Consider the following 15,873-nt stretch of genomic DNA (forward strand, 5'->3'; position numbering starts at 1 on the left):
CAGGGGCTACAGCCTACGCCCTTGCCAGCGACTCACTGCAGCCCAGCTCCAGGTTGAGCTGTTGTTTAGCATCTTAGCTGTGGAGGGCAGTGTCACTACCCTCATATGTGGGATCCGAACCGGGGCCCTCTGGTGTCCCAAGCTAGTTCTTAACCATCGTGCCACTCAGCCGGCCCAATGGGCCCACTTCTGACCCGAGAAAATAATGTAACTCTATAGCTTAAAAAGACCTTAGATCATGTTTCCAGAATCCCCTTTGCACGAAACGAAAAACAGGTTAAGATACACTGAAGAGTGATGTTCTGAAATATGAGCTGCATCTGTTGGTTGCTCATTTATTTGTCCACATTCAGCGTTAGCCTGCATTACTTAAAGTGGTCTTATCTTTAGGTATATGAAGCACTGCTTTAAAAGGCTAATTGTTTTTAGTTCTCTCTATAGAATGTCACTTGGGCTTCAATGCTAATAATAACTTATGGAAACAAGTTTGAATATATGCTAATTGATTATAAATATAATTTATATCCTAGAAAAATAATAAAAATATATCCCATGTATATTCATTTGTCCCTGAGAAATAAGCTAAAATTTTAAGGAAATGGTTAAGATGTTATTATTTTTACTTTTAGAAATTATTATAAATGTCTGTTTCAGTAGAATCATTGTCATTAAGAAAGTCTGTTTTGTTATTTTCCTCAGTAAATATATACACAATAGTGCTTTAAGCTAAAAATTCTGGAATAAACTGTAAAAATATAACTAGATAAATGCTAAACATGACTAGAACTATTTACTTTGATAGTTCTAGATTCTTTAATTTTTTTTCTGTTTGAATTTAATGGATAAATTAAAAGTATAAAAGACACAGAATATCCTCCTCTCTTACCGCCAGGTATCAATAGTAAATTTGAGGGCCATGTGACTCAATTAAATATAATTTAAGTGCAATAAAGATGTGTCGGAAATATCCCGATACCAATGTCTTATGAAAAAAGCAGGCACTTCATCAGATTACCCACTGTTTATATATTGAACTAGTTTGGTCAAGTGACCATTTATGTAATCTTTTAACCTTCAGTTGGGGTATAGAATGTACCAATTACTTTTATGGAATAGCTTATTATTTTTTAGTAAATATCCATACAGTGATATTGCTTTAAGTTAATTTATTCTGTATTCTATTGTTATAAAAAATGAAAATGAGCTTTGGCAAGTTGGAAAGTACCATATAGATATGAGCCTTAATTTAAAAATCATAGAAGAATCATTTTTCTTAAAAATTCTAAATAAATACCGGGGATGCCAAAAAAATGTATACAAGTGGACACTGGTCAGCGTTGCTAAAGCAGTAGTTTGCTGTAATCAGAAGTGTCTGGACACCGATGGTATCACTTTGAGAACCTCTTGTAATTGCAGACATCAAACGTGACTTGTATTCATCTTTTGTTAGGGTATATATTGAATATTACAATTTTAGTAGTTTTTTCCTTTCTTAAAATGTGTATACATTTTTTAGCACCCACTGTACATAATATAATGTATAACACAGTGTATATACAAAGGTGACATATCAATAAAAAATATCAAACTAAGAAGTGTCACTTTTTTTAAGTATAGGCTTCCTTGTAAACTTTTGGGGCACTAAACTGCTCTAGTTCCCAACAGTTTGGACCCAGTGGTCCAAAGATGTAGTCAATCTGCAGGAAGTTGGAACCGGCCAGCGTTCTGTGTGTGGTTCTGATTCTTTATTTAATGGGGGAACTCCCATCCAATTGCTCACTGAAGCTTAAATGAACAATTGCAATAGCCTCCTAATCGTGTACGTTCGCTGCCTCTAATTTTGTTTCCTTACAGTTTACTCTCCATTCTTCAATTAGAGTAATCTATCTAAATTTCAAACCAAACCATAATACCCTCGCTCATTCCTCTTAAAAAACCCTTCAAAGTTTTTGCAGTTAATCAGAGATACATTCTGGGGTTCTTGGTGAGGCCTGAGAGGCTTTCTGTGGACCTGATCTCCCCAGTCCCAATCTCTTCAGGAGCATCTCTTGTCCCTCCTCTTCATATTTTATATTCCATTAATTAGCAACTTGTGCTTCACCCAATCCTGAACATCTGCTGTTTCAAATTTCCATATCCTCTAACCACACATTTCTGAAATTCTTAGATCACTCTTGCAGCCTATCATTTTTCCCTTCATAAGTCCTTGGCTTTCCATCACTAGGTGTCTCATTTATTTTTGTCCTCCCAGGGAAGCCTGGAAGTCTGTTCTCATTCCCAGAGCAGCGCTTCCCTCCATTTGGAAATCCCTGCAAAGTCTATTCTGCACACAGAGATCAATCCGCATGACAGAAATCTTGGCAGGAAAACAACCAAGCCCTGTTCCTGTTAGGAAAACATAGAAATACTTCATCCAGGGATAACTCAGTTTACTTTCTTATATTTCAGATTTCTTAAGATCTTATTCGGCCGCTTGAGCAATATTATTCAAATAGTGTAAAAGTTTTAGTCTTCTACAAAACTTGTTAGAGGTCACAGTAAAGCATCTCATTTTGCCACTGATGTGCTCATGTGCTAATGTGCTAAATTAAATTCTGATGCAGGTCAACAAGAAAAGACATTCAATTACTAGTTTACTATGGGAAGTAGAATTGCATTTATTATTTATGTGTTTCTACATTTACTTTCCTCATCCCCAACAAATAACATATTTTTCAAACAAACCATTACTGATAGTTTATGAAAACTCAATAGTTCTCTCAAAAGAGATGAGGTCATAAACACAAGCGGATAATATATAAGAAATATTAACAAATAATTTCTACATGATTATGTGCATTGATGATTTCTTACATAGAACAGTGCATCCAATTTACTAACATTTCCCAGAGGAAAGACAGAAAATAAGCATAAAAATGATGATTTAAGGGTTTATACCCCAAATTTCCTGGATTCATTCTAGATAAGATGTTTTATTATATAATTTTCTAATACATGTTTGGTCCCTGTAACCAGGTATCTCACTGTGGCAGTGGAACCAAGATATACTACTTTGAAGGAGAGACTGTCAACTATCCTCTTACATTTGAACGATGGATTTCTCAGATTCTAATATATCTTGCTATGTCTTTATTTTATTTTAAATATTTCTTCATATTAATTTTTAATTGTCTCAGCATTTATTTAAGTAGTTCCTGTTATTTCTCAACTTTTTTATAAAACTGTTATTCTTGAGTTCTTTGAAAATTGTCTTCTATCTGCTTATCTACTCCTGTTTGGTTCTTTAGGAAAATAAAATTAATAGATTCATAATCAACAGTAAAAAGTACTTTTTAACCAGTGTCTTTCAGAATTTCAACTAATGATGTCTAATTTTAAATTCTGTGTTTCTAATGGTTCCTGCCAGCTTTAGAAATGTCTTTGATAATACAGACTCGAGGCTTATCCCCTTTAAGTAAGCTCTATCTTTCGATAAAGAGCCTGGCTATATAAGTACTCAACAAATAGTTGTTAAGTGAGAGAACACAAGTTTTAAGCCCGATCACATTTCAAACAAGATTTTATTGTTTTTTATTTTCTATTTTTTTAGCTGAGCCATCCTGCCACCTGTTGGCAGCTCAGAGGCAGTTCAGCTCAAGCCGGGAATCGAACCGGCAACCCCATTGCTCAGAGCTCACACTCTTGAGTGAGCTCTTAACCAACTGAGCCACTTGGCCAGCCCTCAAGCAATATTTTTTAAAAATCTCAGAAAAGAAAAGGATATCAATGACTGATGATCTGGGCTGCTCTTCAGTATCTAAGTATCCCCCAGCTATATATATATATACTGCACACAAAAAAATTTGCATGCAAAATAATTGTGCCAATTCTATTTCCAATATGTATAAAAATAAATGAACAACTTCAATAACTTAAACTCCTGACTAAATATGAACCTAGGATGCATTAAGTATAATAATCTTATTTCAGAAAATATCTGGTTGCTTCTTAACAGAATTTGTCTATATCACCATAATCCAGCCAGATGAAATAATATTTCTCCCAACAAGTTATGCATTTGATATTCTTACTTGTTATAGTATGACAAGTGGAATGTCATGTCACATGTCTAGTTGCATGGCTTAAAAGATGTATTTTCTCTTTGGAGACATATTAGCAAGTCATTATTGTTAAGGGTAATATATTAGGAAATTAATATAAAAATGGGTCTTAAGTATAGTTTAATATTTGATTAAAATATATAAATTTTTATATTCCAGAATATCAGACCATTTTTACTGAATTTCCTTGGGCTATTACCTCAAGAGTATCAGAGACTATTTCATATTTATCTTTATAACTTGAATACCTCACATATTAATTAATAAATGTTTGTTGACAAAATTAAGCTTTGTTTTAGGGTAGTGAGATTTAAATTCTAAGTAAGGTAATATTTCAATAGTAACCTGAATATATTTATGGATGATAAACCTTGCTGACAGAAAAATTGTTTAGCATCATAATCATATGTAAATAACTTTCAAGCATTTCATTAAGAATTTTATTTTTTCCCATCAAACTGTTCTTCAAGCAAGTTAAAGAAATGGTTCTAGCTACCTAGAAACTTGCATTTTGAAAAAGTAATTGTTAACATGAGATTTATTTATATGGTAAATAAATGTTGAACCCCAGCTATATGCAAAGCAGGAAGTAATTTCAAAACCCCTAAGTCATCCTTCCTTCTCATAGATGTTTATAATCCAGTGGGAGGAATAAGACAATCTAACAGTTAAAATGAAAGCCAATTATTGATATAAAGCTAAAAAGAAGTTCAGGAAGGCAGAAGATGATTATGATTGGTTGATTAGGAAATGGTTCATGAATGTGGTGCCATTTGGAGTTGAACTTGGAAAAGAGCTTTATTGTAGACAGGACTAGAAGAGCTGGTGTTTCAAGTGAAGAAAAGTGAGAGAAAGGGTACAGTGACTTGACTATTTCCATGACAAAATGTAGTGCATTTTGGCCATAGAATATAAGTAGGACATAACCTGGAGAGTTTGTAGAGAAGCAATAATAGACTAGGCGAGAATGGTTCTGCGGAAATGCAAAATAAAGTAAGCTAGCAATGTGAAGTGATTATTTACATTGCAAGATAGATTGAAGTCATAATTGATATCAACTAATCTGATGTTCTGGTTGTCTATACATTAAAAAATGAATACATGGTAAAATAACAAGTGGACATGTGTTTTAACTTTTTGATGACTTCAATTTCACATTATTATAACCCTTGATTTCCAGACAAAAACTTCATAACTGACAATTGGCTATCAAGTATCAGTTTTTAGGTCTGTTTGTTCTTAATGATCTACTTATGTATTCCTAGATTGGGGAAGAAAAGATATAATACTGTGCTCAAAGCAATACATTTTCAAAGCCTTTCTTTCATGTAATTTTAATTGTATCCTGCTTCCAGAGACTACTGCTTTTTATTAAGAAGCACAGTGAAAAGAGCCTATGAGAAAATGTACCTGAACATGGAAGTCATGTCCAATCATTTGAGTTTTATACATCAACGCAGTTATTTACCCACCACTTAACAGATATCATCAACATAAAGATATAGGAAATAACCCTGTACTTTCATAAGCCATGTATCATATGTACATACACACTATTATGCTGTACATTACTTCATTTGATTTCATAACTTGCTTTTCATTGCTTTCACCAAAGCAGATCATCGTTTTATTTGGCTATGCCATTTTTCTTGTGTAACTAATGTAGTATATTATCTTTGCAAACTCAGAATCATTTGAATATGAATCAACAATCCATGATGAACTTATGCTAAAGGTTTATCTCAACCCACATTCACCACATAAGAGGATAATAGCAAAAATAATAGCTTGTTTTTGTTTCCCCCCAAGGTTTGGATGATCTAATTGGCCTTTATTTTCATTAGAAGTGAAAAAGATAATATCATCTTAAAAGAGAACACAAATATTTTGAAAATATCCCATTGGGAGATACGGATGGAATCATGATATCTATTGTTAAATTGTACCATTAATAACAATCCTAAAACAAAGATTTTTTTTTTCCAAACACTTGGCACATAAACATGCCAAAAATCTCACTTGGCTAGATAATAGTTTATATGTGTCACTTACAAATTCAGATTGTTTTAGGTCTGAAACAATAGGTCTGGGACATTCAGAAAATACCACCATAGTGTTGTTTTTCCATTTGAGAAAAAGAAAGAAATTGTTAACATGTTTTTTATCATAATGGAGAATTTAGTTATATCAAGTTCTCATATTCTCACTTTTTTTAAAGTAATTTTTTTAGATAAATTATATTGACAACAATAATAAAAAATTATTTTAAAGTTTTGATTATGTAAAAAATATAGATGATTGAACAATTTCCTATCTTAAATCTGTGACCCCATGATAAGGTATAAGCACTAATGCTCACAAAAAAGATAATTGATGATAAGTAGAAGTGACTACAGTGAAGAATATTGAAGTTTAATTTGTATTATACATGTTTGAGAGATTTAAATCAGATTCCTGCTAATAACATGAAATAATTCATTTAAATACTAATGCCTATTTAAAAAAATAAGTTCTTCACTTGTGTTTAAATTTCAGGAGTCATTAAAAATTAAATATGACACTTAAAATTATCTCCGCAGTGTCCACCAACATACTCAAACCTCTAAATTTCAGGATCATAGTCCCCATACAAATAAACTATTTTTTCCTTAGAAAACAGATTGCAGACTATTATCATGCTGCCATTGAGTTGAAGAATTGTCTTCTACTAGAAGAGGTAATAAAGTTACTTACTAAGTAGTTAAGAAGTTGTGGGCATAGGATAATTTATTTTGATATCCTTTGCCTTCCCAGTGCCAAAACTACCTTAGTCCAAGCATTAGAGACCGAACTTATTTATATAAACATACACTCTGACTTAAATGCCCTAAGCGATAGACACACACACACACACACACACACACACACACACACACACACACACACACACACACACACAAACACAAACACATACCCACAGCTTAAATTATAAATTCTAGAGGATATAAGATAAAGCCTACTGTTAATAAAAATTACAACTAAACTTCTTTTGCTATTTCAGATCCAGAAAAAATTTCAATTGTATATTATAGTCCAAAATATTGGATAGTGTATGAGTCTAGATATAAACACTTTAAGTAGTCAGTTTTCAAAATTATTAAATGATATGTGATTAGATACTTCTTATGAACACAATGAAGCATGGTTTAGGTAGCACATGCTGTATATATAAATGAGTGGAATGAAAGGGTGTTGGCAGTAACGGAAAATAGTGATGGATTTTACAAGATTAAACCAAATGACATTTTATGAAAATTTTCATTTTCTGCCTGGATTTTATCTAAACTGACAAAAACAAATATACATTTAGCTTTCTCAAATTTCTCATGATATGTTCCCTTGGGAAGAATATCTGGAAATAATATCTGACAAATCAATCTGTCAGGTATCATACTTTAATATCCATGTGGGGGGTTTGCCAGAATGGACAAATATGTGCTAGTCTTTTCTCCTTACAGAAAAGACAAGAGTGGGTAGAATTAGTGCTTGCAAAATACATGACTTAATTGCACAAAGTAAGCTGCAATATTTTAACAGAAAGTTATTTAAAGATTGATGGGAAAAGGCAAAACAATAAGTGAGTGAAATTATCCGTTTCTAAATGTTGACATTAGTAGTTCTGGCAATATATCTGCACTATCATTAGAACATCTTTTACCCAATCATCTTTGTTATGTATTAAAGACCTGGCCTTAAGGGCTGAACAATTTTCTCGATGTACCAGAAAGCACAATGATTTCCCGCCCCTCAGAAATTCTCTTCACCTACTTACACTCCTATGAGCCAGAACTAACAACTCTTCCATACATTAGGCTTTAGTTTTATTAAAATTATTTTATAGTAACAGTGCAATAAGCATGGAACTCCTGCAGAATTCTAAGCATATGAATTTTCAAAAAGTATATTACATGGAATTCTAGTCTTTTGTCAACTTTTTTTTTCTCTCCCCCATTTTTCTCTGCGTTAGGCCCAAATTTTTCACCTCTCCTAAAGGTGCATCATTAAAGGACTAAATAACAGAAACCTGGAGTCATTCCCATTTTTAAGCATAACTTTTGAAAGAGATCACACTCTCTTACATCAGGTTAGGAAAGAGATGAGGAATTATTTGGGGGCAAGGCAGGAGAGAATGAGAATTACTTCAGCCACAGTTTTCTATGAGCTTTTGAGGATGCCAAGTGCAACCTCATCTTTGGAAAAATAGTCCATTAAGTGAATGTTTGCCTCCGGAGAGCTCGTTTACAGGATTACTCATTCCTCAAAAAAAGTGCTTAAAAAACTTGTGGGAGTGATTACTATTCAGCAAAGCAGCAGCTGTTACGCAGTTAGGATTCTATCTCTGAAAAACAACAGTTAACACTGTGGTTGTATTTTTTTCTAATGTATTGCTTCAAAAGATTATCAGAAAAGAGTACACTATTTCTGTTAATTATGCTGACTTAAAACCTGATGTGTCATTTCATTGACTGTTATTATTGTTCTTGAAAACTTGTTCTTGTTTATAGATTTTTTTTTACTTGAGTTTAGAAATATTCCAAGCAGATCAGCCTAGCAAGTTTAGAATTGTGAATTTAATTAGTAAATTCTAGGTATGTGTAGGAACATATTGCATGAGACAGTAATGTAATTTGTGACAAATGTCTACACACAAGCTTTTATATACCTTTATTCTGTCTTTAGAATTTGGAATGATGGGAGATCATACAATTAAAAGTCAGCGACCTCGATCTGTTCATGAAAAAAGGGTCCCTCAGGAACAAGCTGATGCTGCTAAATTTATGGCACAAACTGGTAATACGTTAGTTACATTTTTCTATTTATTGTTGTTAATTTAATGAAACCACTGCATGTTTTCATAATCTTTTGCTGCACATTTGTCAGTTTTTGGAGCTGATATTTTTTTTTTTAACCATTTTTTTGTCACCAGTTAAAGTCCATAAATGAAGTAGCTATGAAATGAAAAGTGCACAAAAAATGTGTAAGATTTATTTCGTTTTCAGTATGGGACATTTAGGATTTACATATTATGATTCATTTATGTTAATTAACTATTTAAAATGTATCATTAAACTTTTAAACAAAGTCAATAAAGTTATTTTATCAATAATTATAGGACTTTTTAGAATTAAATTTTAAGTAGGACTTTAGATGATTTAATTTAACAGTATTTAATATGTTGAATATTTTTTCAGAAGTCATACATCACAAAAATATTAATTGATTGCTAAAATGTATGGAAAGGTTAGAAACAATTTTTTTAGAATTTAATGATTTTGATTTGAAAAGAGGGTTTTGTTATATAAGCTAAATAATAAAAAGCTGAGAGTCTTTTTAGTAAGCTGTAATACATAAATAATTAAATATCAACAAAAATGACTTTCCAGTTTATAAAAGTTTTAATCCTAAATTAATGACTTTTAAAAATCTCCCTCCAAACATATATATATATTTATATATGTAAGCAAATAAATACATTCATATTTTGGCTCATCATAATAAATGAGCTATAATTTCATCTGGCTACATTGCATGCGGTAAATTCTTAAATGAAAACATGTTTAAGTTGTGTTGTGAACATTTTCAACTGTCACTTTTATTTTAGAAATTTGCAAATTAACAGTGTTATCTGTGTTTATAAAGTTTTATGCATTTCAATCTAAATGATTTGTTTTACCATTAATATAGAAGTTTCTTGTACATGACCAGTCTTTTGAGAAGACATTTAGAATGATTTTGATGAAATTCCCTTGAAGAATGAATATTTCCTTTAGTTCACATGTTCTAGGATAATATTTGTTCAGAAAAATAGATTTGAATCTGCAACTAAAAATGTAAATTCTTAATGAATTGTACTGTTGGTAATGGGTGAGTGGTAGGTTTTAATACATTAGTTGCAAGTAGGTCAAAGAATTCTCATAACAGGAAGGATTTTTAGAATAAATTCTATAATAAGGACATATTTTTTTAGCTTTTTTATGTATATGCTGCAGCCAAATCCAGAAATGAAGATAACTTGCTTATCTGGATTGCTTTTGCTGCAGACATTGGTTTACTGAAATGCCTTCAAATTGGGATCACTTAGGAGTCAAATTGTAAAACCTATGGTTTTAAATTTCCAATAATGTGGTAAAATTGATTAATGCTTAATATTATGTAAACTTGCGTTTTACATAAATTCAGTTTTTGGATTTGCCTATGACATATACCAAGAAAATTCAGTTTTTGTGAAAATGCTGTTTGCAAATTCAAATCACATTATGTTTTCTTAGTGAGAAATTGCTAATTTATGTTTTAATTTATTCGTTCTTTTCCAGGCATTGTTTTGCATCTAATATATAATAATAAATCATTTGGTATAAATAGATGAAACACTTATTAAGTAGATCTATCTATAAGGAGCTTCAATTTCACGTCCCCATATTGTAACCATCACTCAGGAAAAGCAATGAACTTCATAATTACTGTTTGAAGATATTTAATGGATGCTCAAATTGATGATAATAAATATTTATTATTTAATTTTAAACCAGGGATAGTATAGGCAAATATAAATTCATGTATAATACTTGTTTGAAATTTAAGTTACTATGCTACTGATAAAAGACTGGAAAACTAAATTATTTTAAAATGTTTTTTAAATACATAAAACAACTTTTGACACTAGGGAATTATAAAGATAAAAAGAGATAATTTTTTCCCTTAAATGTTTTCTGAGATTCTACTTTCTTTAGGTGTTAAGTTAGTTATTCTGCATAAATACAGTTAAATGTCACACAAAATTTAAAAAAATAGGTTTTATTTATAAAACTTTTCTATTTGTCTTTCAAACCAAGAAATGGTTGTTCTATATAAACAATAATAACATTGCTAACATTCATTTGAGAACAAACAATAAAGCAATAGAGGTAAAATTGAATAATAAAAGATACTATATATCTTTTTTATATTAGTCATGAGGAAAACAAAACAAATTTATCAAAATTTATAACTTAAGAGTTACTTCTCAAAATGAGTAACCTGGCCTCTCAATCAGTAAGCCTTGTATTTAAAAAACAAACTTTCTATAAAGTTTATAAAATGAGTGGAAAAGTTTTTTTTTTGTTTGTTTTTTTAAAGAGCAACATTTGGCGAGGTAGCATTACTTTATCAAAATAAATTATCAGTTTGGTTAGTACAATAATTGATATAAGCTAGTTTGAATAAAAATGAACAATGTTCCAATAGCCTAGTACACAATTTGTATTTATAGTCAAGGGAAATTAAATGAAGTGATAAGATATAGATATTTAATAAAAATACAAATGCCAATAAGATGGTTTAAGACAAACTTGTTTGGAAAAGCCATCTTTTATTCCAGTAGGGGAAAAAGCCTACAATAGGAATATATAGCATGGTATCTAAAACAGAAAATATAAAAGTGTGTTTCTAATTTCATGATTTTAACATACTAGCAAAATGTTATATTAATGTTTTGTTTATAATTAAAAATGTCCTGTCATACATTATTTCATTTAATCTTCACAAATACATTTTGAGCTAGAGGTATTACTCATTCTGTTGAGTGGTTCAGAGAAATAGACTGGCTTTCTCAGTCACTGAGCTAATGTTCAGTAGCTTTCCATCAAACACAGGTCTTCTGACTTCCATTGCAGTGCTTTCCCAGTTTCCTTTCATGTTTTGTGCCAGGTAAAGAGCCTCAATAGTGCCTTAGCTACAGAAGCCGTCTACACAATGTTTAATATGCCTTCTCAGTTGCAAGTTAAGGAACCAAATTAGTTTGTGCTATCTCCAGAGGCACACACATTAAAAAATTGAGTACTTTGTATCATACTTTACTATTTTAATGTCAGTGAGTTTTAAAAAATATACCTTTCTTATCAAATGCATTAGCTGCTTCTCACTATGACCCAATGTGCTTGACTAGTCTTCAAACATTTTGCAATGAGGAAGTGACAGCATGGAAATCATAACTATTTAGTGAAAATGACATTTGAAACTATAGCATTTGATGTATAGCAAGGTCACTTGGGTAGGTAGGCCAGTATTTGAGAGGCAAAATTTGATTCATAATTTGAAAGCCAATATTTTATTCATTTATTTATTTTGTTTTTGATCTCTGAAATTAACCACCAGTTTCAGGGAGTGAAGAAGGCCATTTCTGAGCACCAATCAATCTCTCATGATCCAGTCATCACTGCTTAGCCTGTTCAAAATCATTAGAGCAACATACTACATTCAGAAGCAACCCAAATTTTTATATATTTGCACAGAATACATTTAATATTAGATCTTGATCATGATTCATTGCTCAATTTAATTAAAATATTTTTTCTGCCATTATAACAATGCAAGGGTAAGAGAAGGACTGCTTTTGTGGAAAACTATAACACTTTATTCATAATCAATATATTTTACTTACTATAGAATTTCATTTACCATAGATTCATATTGTTCAAGATTTTCTGGCTTTTAATTAATAACATACAACCATAATATTTCCACTTAATGTCACCACAAACGCAAGTTGAAATATCAAAAGTAAAAATTTTGCATTATATTGTCCCTAACTTTAAGCTTAAATTATTCATTCACAAACATATATGTATATATATATGTATATATATATATATATATATTAATGATCATATTATTGGGTTTATAGAATGATTTTAATCTTAATAAAGTATTATTTAATGTAAAAGAACAAATTATGAGGCGTGGCCTTAAATATTATTCAAATGATCATCCAGTAACTTTTTAATGAATTATATATAAATTGGTAAAGGCAAAAAATACTCAAATAACCAAGGGTAATCTATATAGGTTGTATTTCCAGGACAAACATGAGCACAACACTAAAAAGGAGCCCTATTTAATGTAATATGTCATTCCCGTTACCCCTGTTTGTTCCTTTATGATATATATCTAGTTATAAATGCATTAAAATCTATGCCTCTGGGTCAATAATGCAGACCAATATAAGAGCAAATACTTCATAATGGTTCTACCCAAAATGTGGTCTGCGGACCCATGCTTGTGTGTAACTAGTTATGGTCCCTCCAGGAGATTAAAAACTTACACCAGAGGGTAAATTGAACTACTTTATCAAGCACATGTTTTATTTCAGCCAACACTTTTTTTTTTCCTTTGGAAAAAATTCTCAGTGAGGAAATCAGCAAATTTACATCCTGGCCCAACCGCCTTCTGTTCTGGAGTAGAGTCTGTGGACCTGCTGCCTTGACTAGCACAGCAAGTAATTACTAAGTCATTTAACAACCTTTCAAAAAATATGGACACATGGGTTATCGTATTCTGTCCCTTGAATTCTATTCCGAAAGCAAATTCAAGCAGAACCTATAAAATACAAGTTGCTCCTTAATTTATATCATTAGTGATACAAAGTTTTCTGAAACACTTCACCTGTAAACATTTTCAACATCTAAATGGTTTATTTAAATAGTTCCTGCTAACAGGTAAATTTTGTATTTGGGGAAAAACAACTGCACGTTTTCAAATCAGTGTTAAAAATCTATCCTGAACATAATGCATGAATAGAATGAGAAGCCTGTTTCAATGGTCTTAGAAATTATTCACTTTAAGTCTCCTTTGGGACATGACTTCAGATAATAATAGAAAGTAGACATTGTTTCAGTGCCTTTTAGGGCCCTATTTCAAAGTACAATTTAGCTCCATATTAAATTAATAGAAACCATAGAGGAATTTTCTTTCGTTTCAAGTAAAAATCATTTCTCTACTCTAGATCATGGGGAAAATTTGTGACAGAAGGTTTTCAATAAATGATCACAAAATAAATAGCTGCCATAGGGTGAAGAAGTAGGAATCATACTAGGAATAAATTATAAATGTCAATGTTCAACACATTGAAAATTAAATATGCCCACACTCCTAGGGCTCCATCTCATCCAGCATTAGAAAGGAGGTTATGTAATAAAGGACTAGGGAAGAATACATCATTGTATTCCTGTTCACCAAAGCCAGAGTAAGTTACTGATACATTTTGCTTCCTCATCCATCAAAGTGCAAAGCCTGAAGAGCATCGCTTCAACAATCATTCCTGTTGAAAAACACAGACTGGCCCCTTCAAGGTGTCCGTGGCCCGGTGGAATTTGTGAAGAGTAGTTTTGCTCACAAGGTTGAGGCAAACCTGGATGTTGCATTAACACAATATGCTTAATATGTATCTCCCTTTAGATTCCTTTTTCTCTGAAATGTTTTCTCGTACCTTTTGATGTACTGTCATATATTTTTTTTTTACATTTAAAATTATTCTTGCATGTCGTAATGTCAGTTTGGTATGATGCTTACTCGATGACTTCAAGACAGTATTTCATGTTTATTTGTTGTCTTGCACGCAGGTGAATCTGGTGTGGAAGAGTGGTCCCAGTGGAGCTCATGCTCAGTTACTTGTGGTCAAGGGTCGCAGGTGCGAACCAGAACTTGTGTATCACCTTACGGGACACACTGCAGCGGCCCATTAAGAGAATCAAGGGTTTGCAATAACACTGCCCTCTGTCCAGGTAGTGTTAGCAGCAACTGCAACTGTGGATGTTATTGAATTGTGTCATGCTACGCATTTGGAACGATTGATTTGTTATTTTCCTATGAACTGGGTATAGGCATTTTAATTAGAGCGGATAAGTATCATTCTTATTCAACTGTGAAGTTTTATTATGTATGTGGTTATGTCTGCTTTCAGAGCAGTCAAGAAATTACAAAAGTGCCCCTCCCCCACCCTAGCAACTATAAGCTTGAAATTTCTAATAGTATTTAACGTTTGATATCTTTTCTTATTTTAGAGGGTGGAAATGTCCAATTGAATGTTTGAAGAACAACATAATTTGCCAGCATGCTAGAAATATGATCTCTACCCATTGCCTAAGGCAATGGTTCATTTAGTTGTTAAGGCAGTCAGCTATTTTCCTACCACTCATTTGACCCTATTAAGAAAAACAATGCCTCTGACCAAAGGACCTTCTGGTAATTTATTTCATTCAAGTGACTGCCCTCATCAGAGCCTTCCACTGTTTTGTATAAAGTCATTAGTGGAAGAACAACAGCAACTATATATATATTTTTTTCCACATTACAACAATATTTTGTTCTCATTTAATGCATACATGCATATGACAGGTTTTTCCTTCTTGAAACCAGTGATTTTCCATGTAAAAATAAGTACAAAAAGAATCTGGACTGTCTTTTATAAGCCCAAAGCCCATGATATTGTGAATCTCCAGGTTTATATTTTGTGCAACCGTTTCCTGGATGGGTGCTGTTGACTATTACACTTTCATTGACAGTCTTTCCAGAAGCCTCCAGAAGGAGGAAGGCATAAAGAAAGGGACTGGCCCTGCAGCAACCTTTACTTTGCTAAATTGTTTAACTTAGAAGTTTTCTGCTGAGTTTCGTTTCCAGAGATGGCTGATTCTGTAGTTGCTAAGAGCAAGAGTAGAAAGTGGGTGGCCTGGGGGAAATTCAGGGATATTCCCAATTTCCCAGCAGAATGGGCAAGGGCAACCCATAAAAAGACAGTCTGGAGGAGTTGATGCTTAATTGGTACAGTTTTTGATTTGCAAGATAAAAAAATTTTGGAGATCTGTTTCACAACAATGTGGATATACTTAACACTACTAAATTGTACACTTAAAAACAGTTTAGATAGTAAATTTTACATTATGTATTTTTTATCACAATACAAGAATCTGGAAGAAATAAA

The 15,873-nt window shown here is 32.0% G+C and overlaps 1 protein-coding gene across 3 annotated transcripts in view; it reads left to right on the forward strand.

Annotated features, from left to right (window-relative positions):
• LOC109374140 (adhesion G protein-coupled receptor B3) overlaps positions 1-15,873 on the forward strand; it is a 409,286-nt gene that overhangs the window by 270,029 nt on the left and 123,384 nt on the right. For all 3 annotated transcript variants that reach the window (XM_019628473.1, XM_019628474.1, XM_019628475.1), the window contains 2 exons: positions 8,820-8,930; positions 14,516-14,677. In XM_019628473.1, the coding sequence (XP_019484018.1) occupies positions 8,820-8,930; positions 14,516-14,677 (273 nt within the window). The remainder of the gene's footprint in view (positions 1-8,819; positions 8,931-14,515; positions 14,678-15,873) is intronic.

This window comes from Hipposideros armiger, unplaced genomic scaffold, assembly GCF_001890085.2.
Source record: "Hipposideros armiger isolate ML-2016 unplaced genomic scaffold, ASM189008v1 scaffold_795, whole genome shotgun sequence".
Taxonomy (NCBI): domain Eukaryota; kingdom Metazoa; phylum Chordata; class Mammalia; order Chiroptera; family Hipposideridae; genus Hipposideros; species Hipposideros armiger.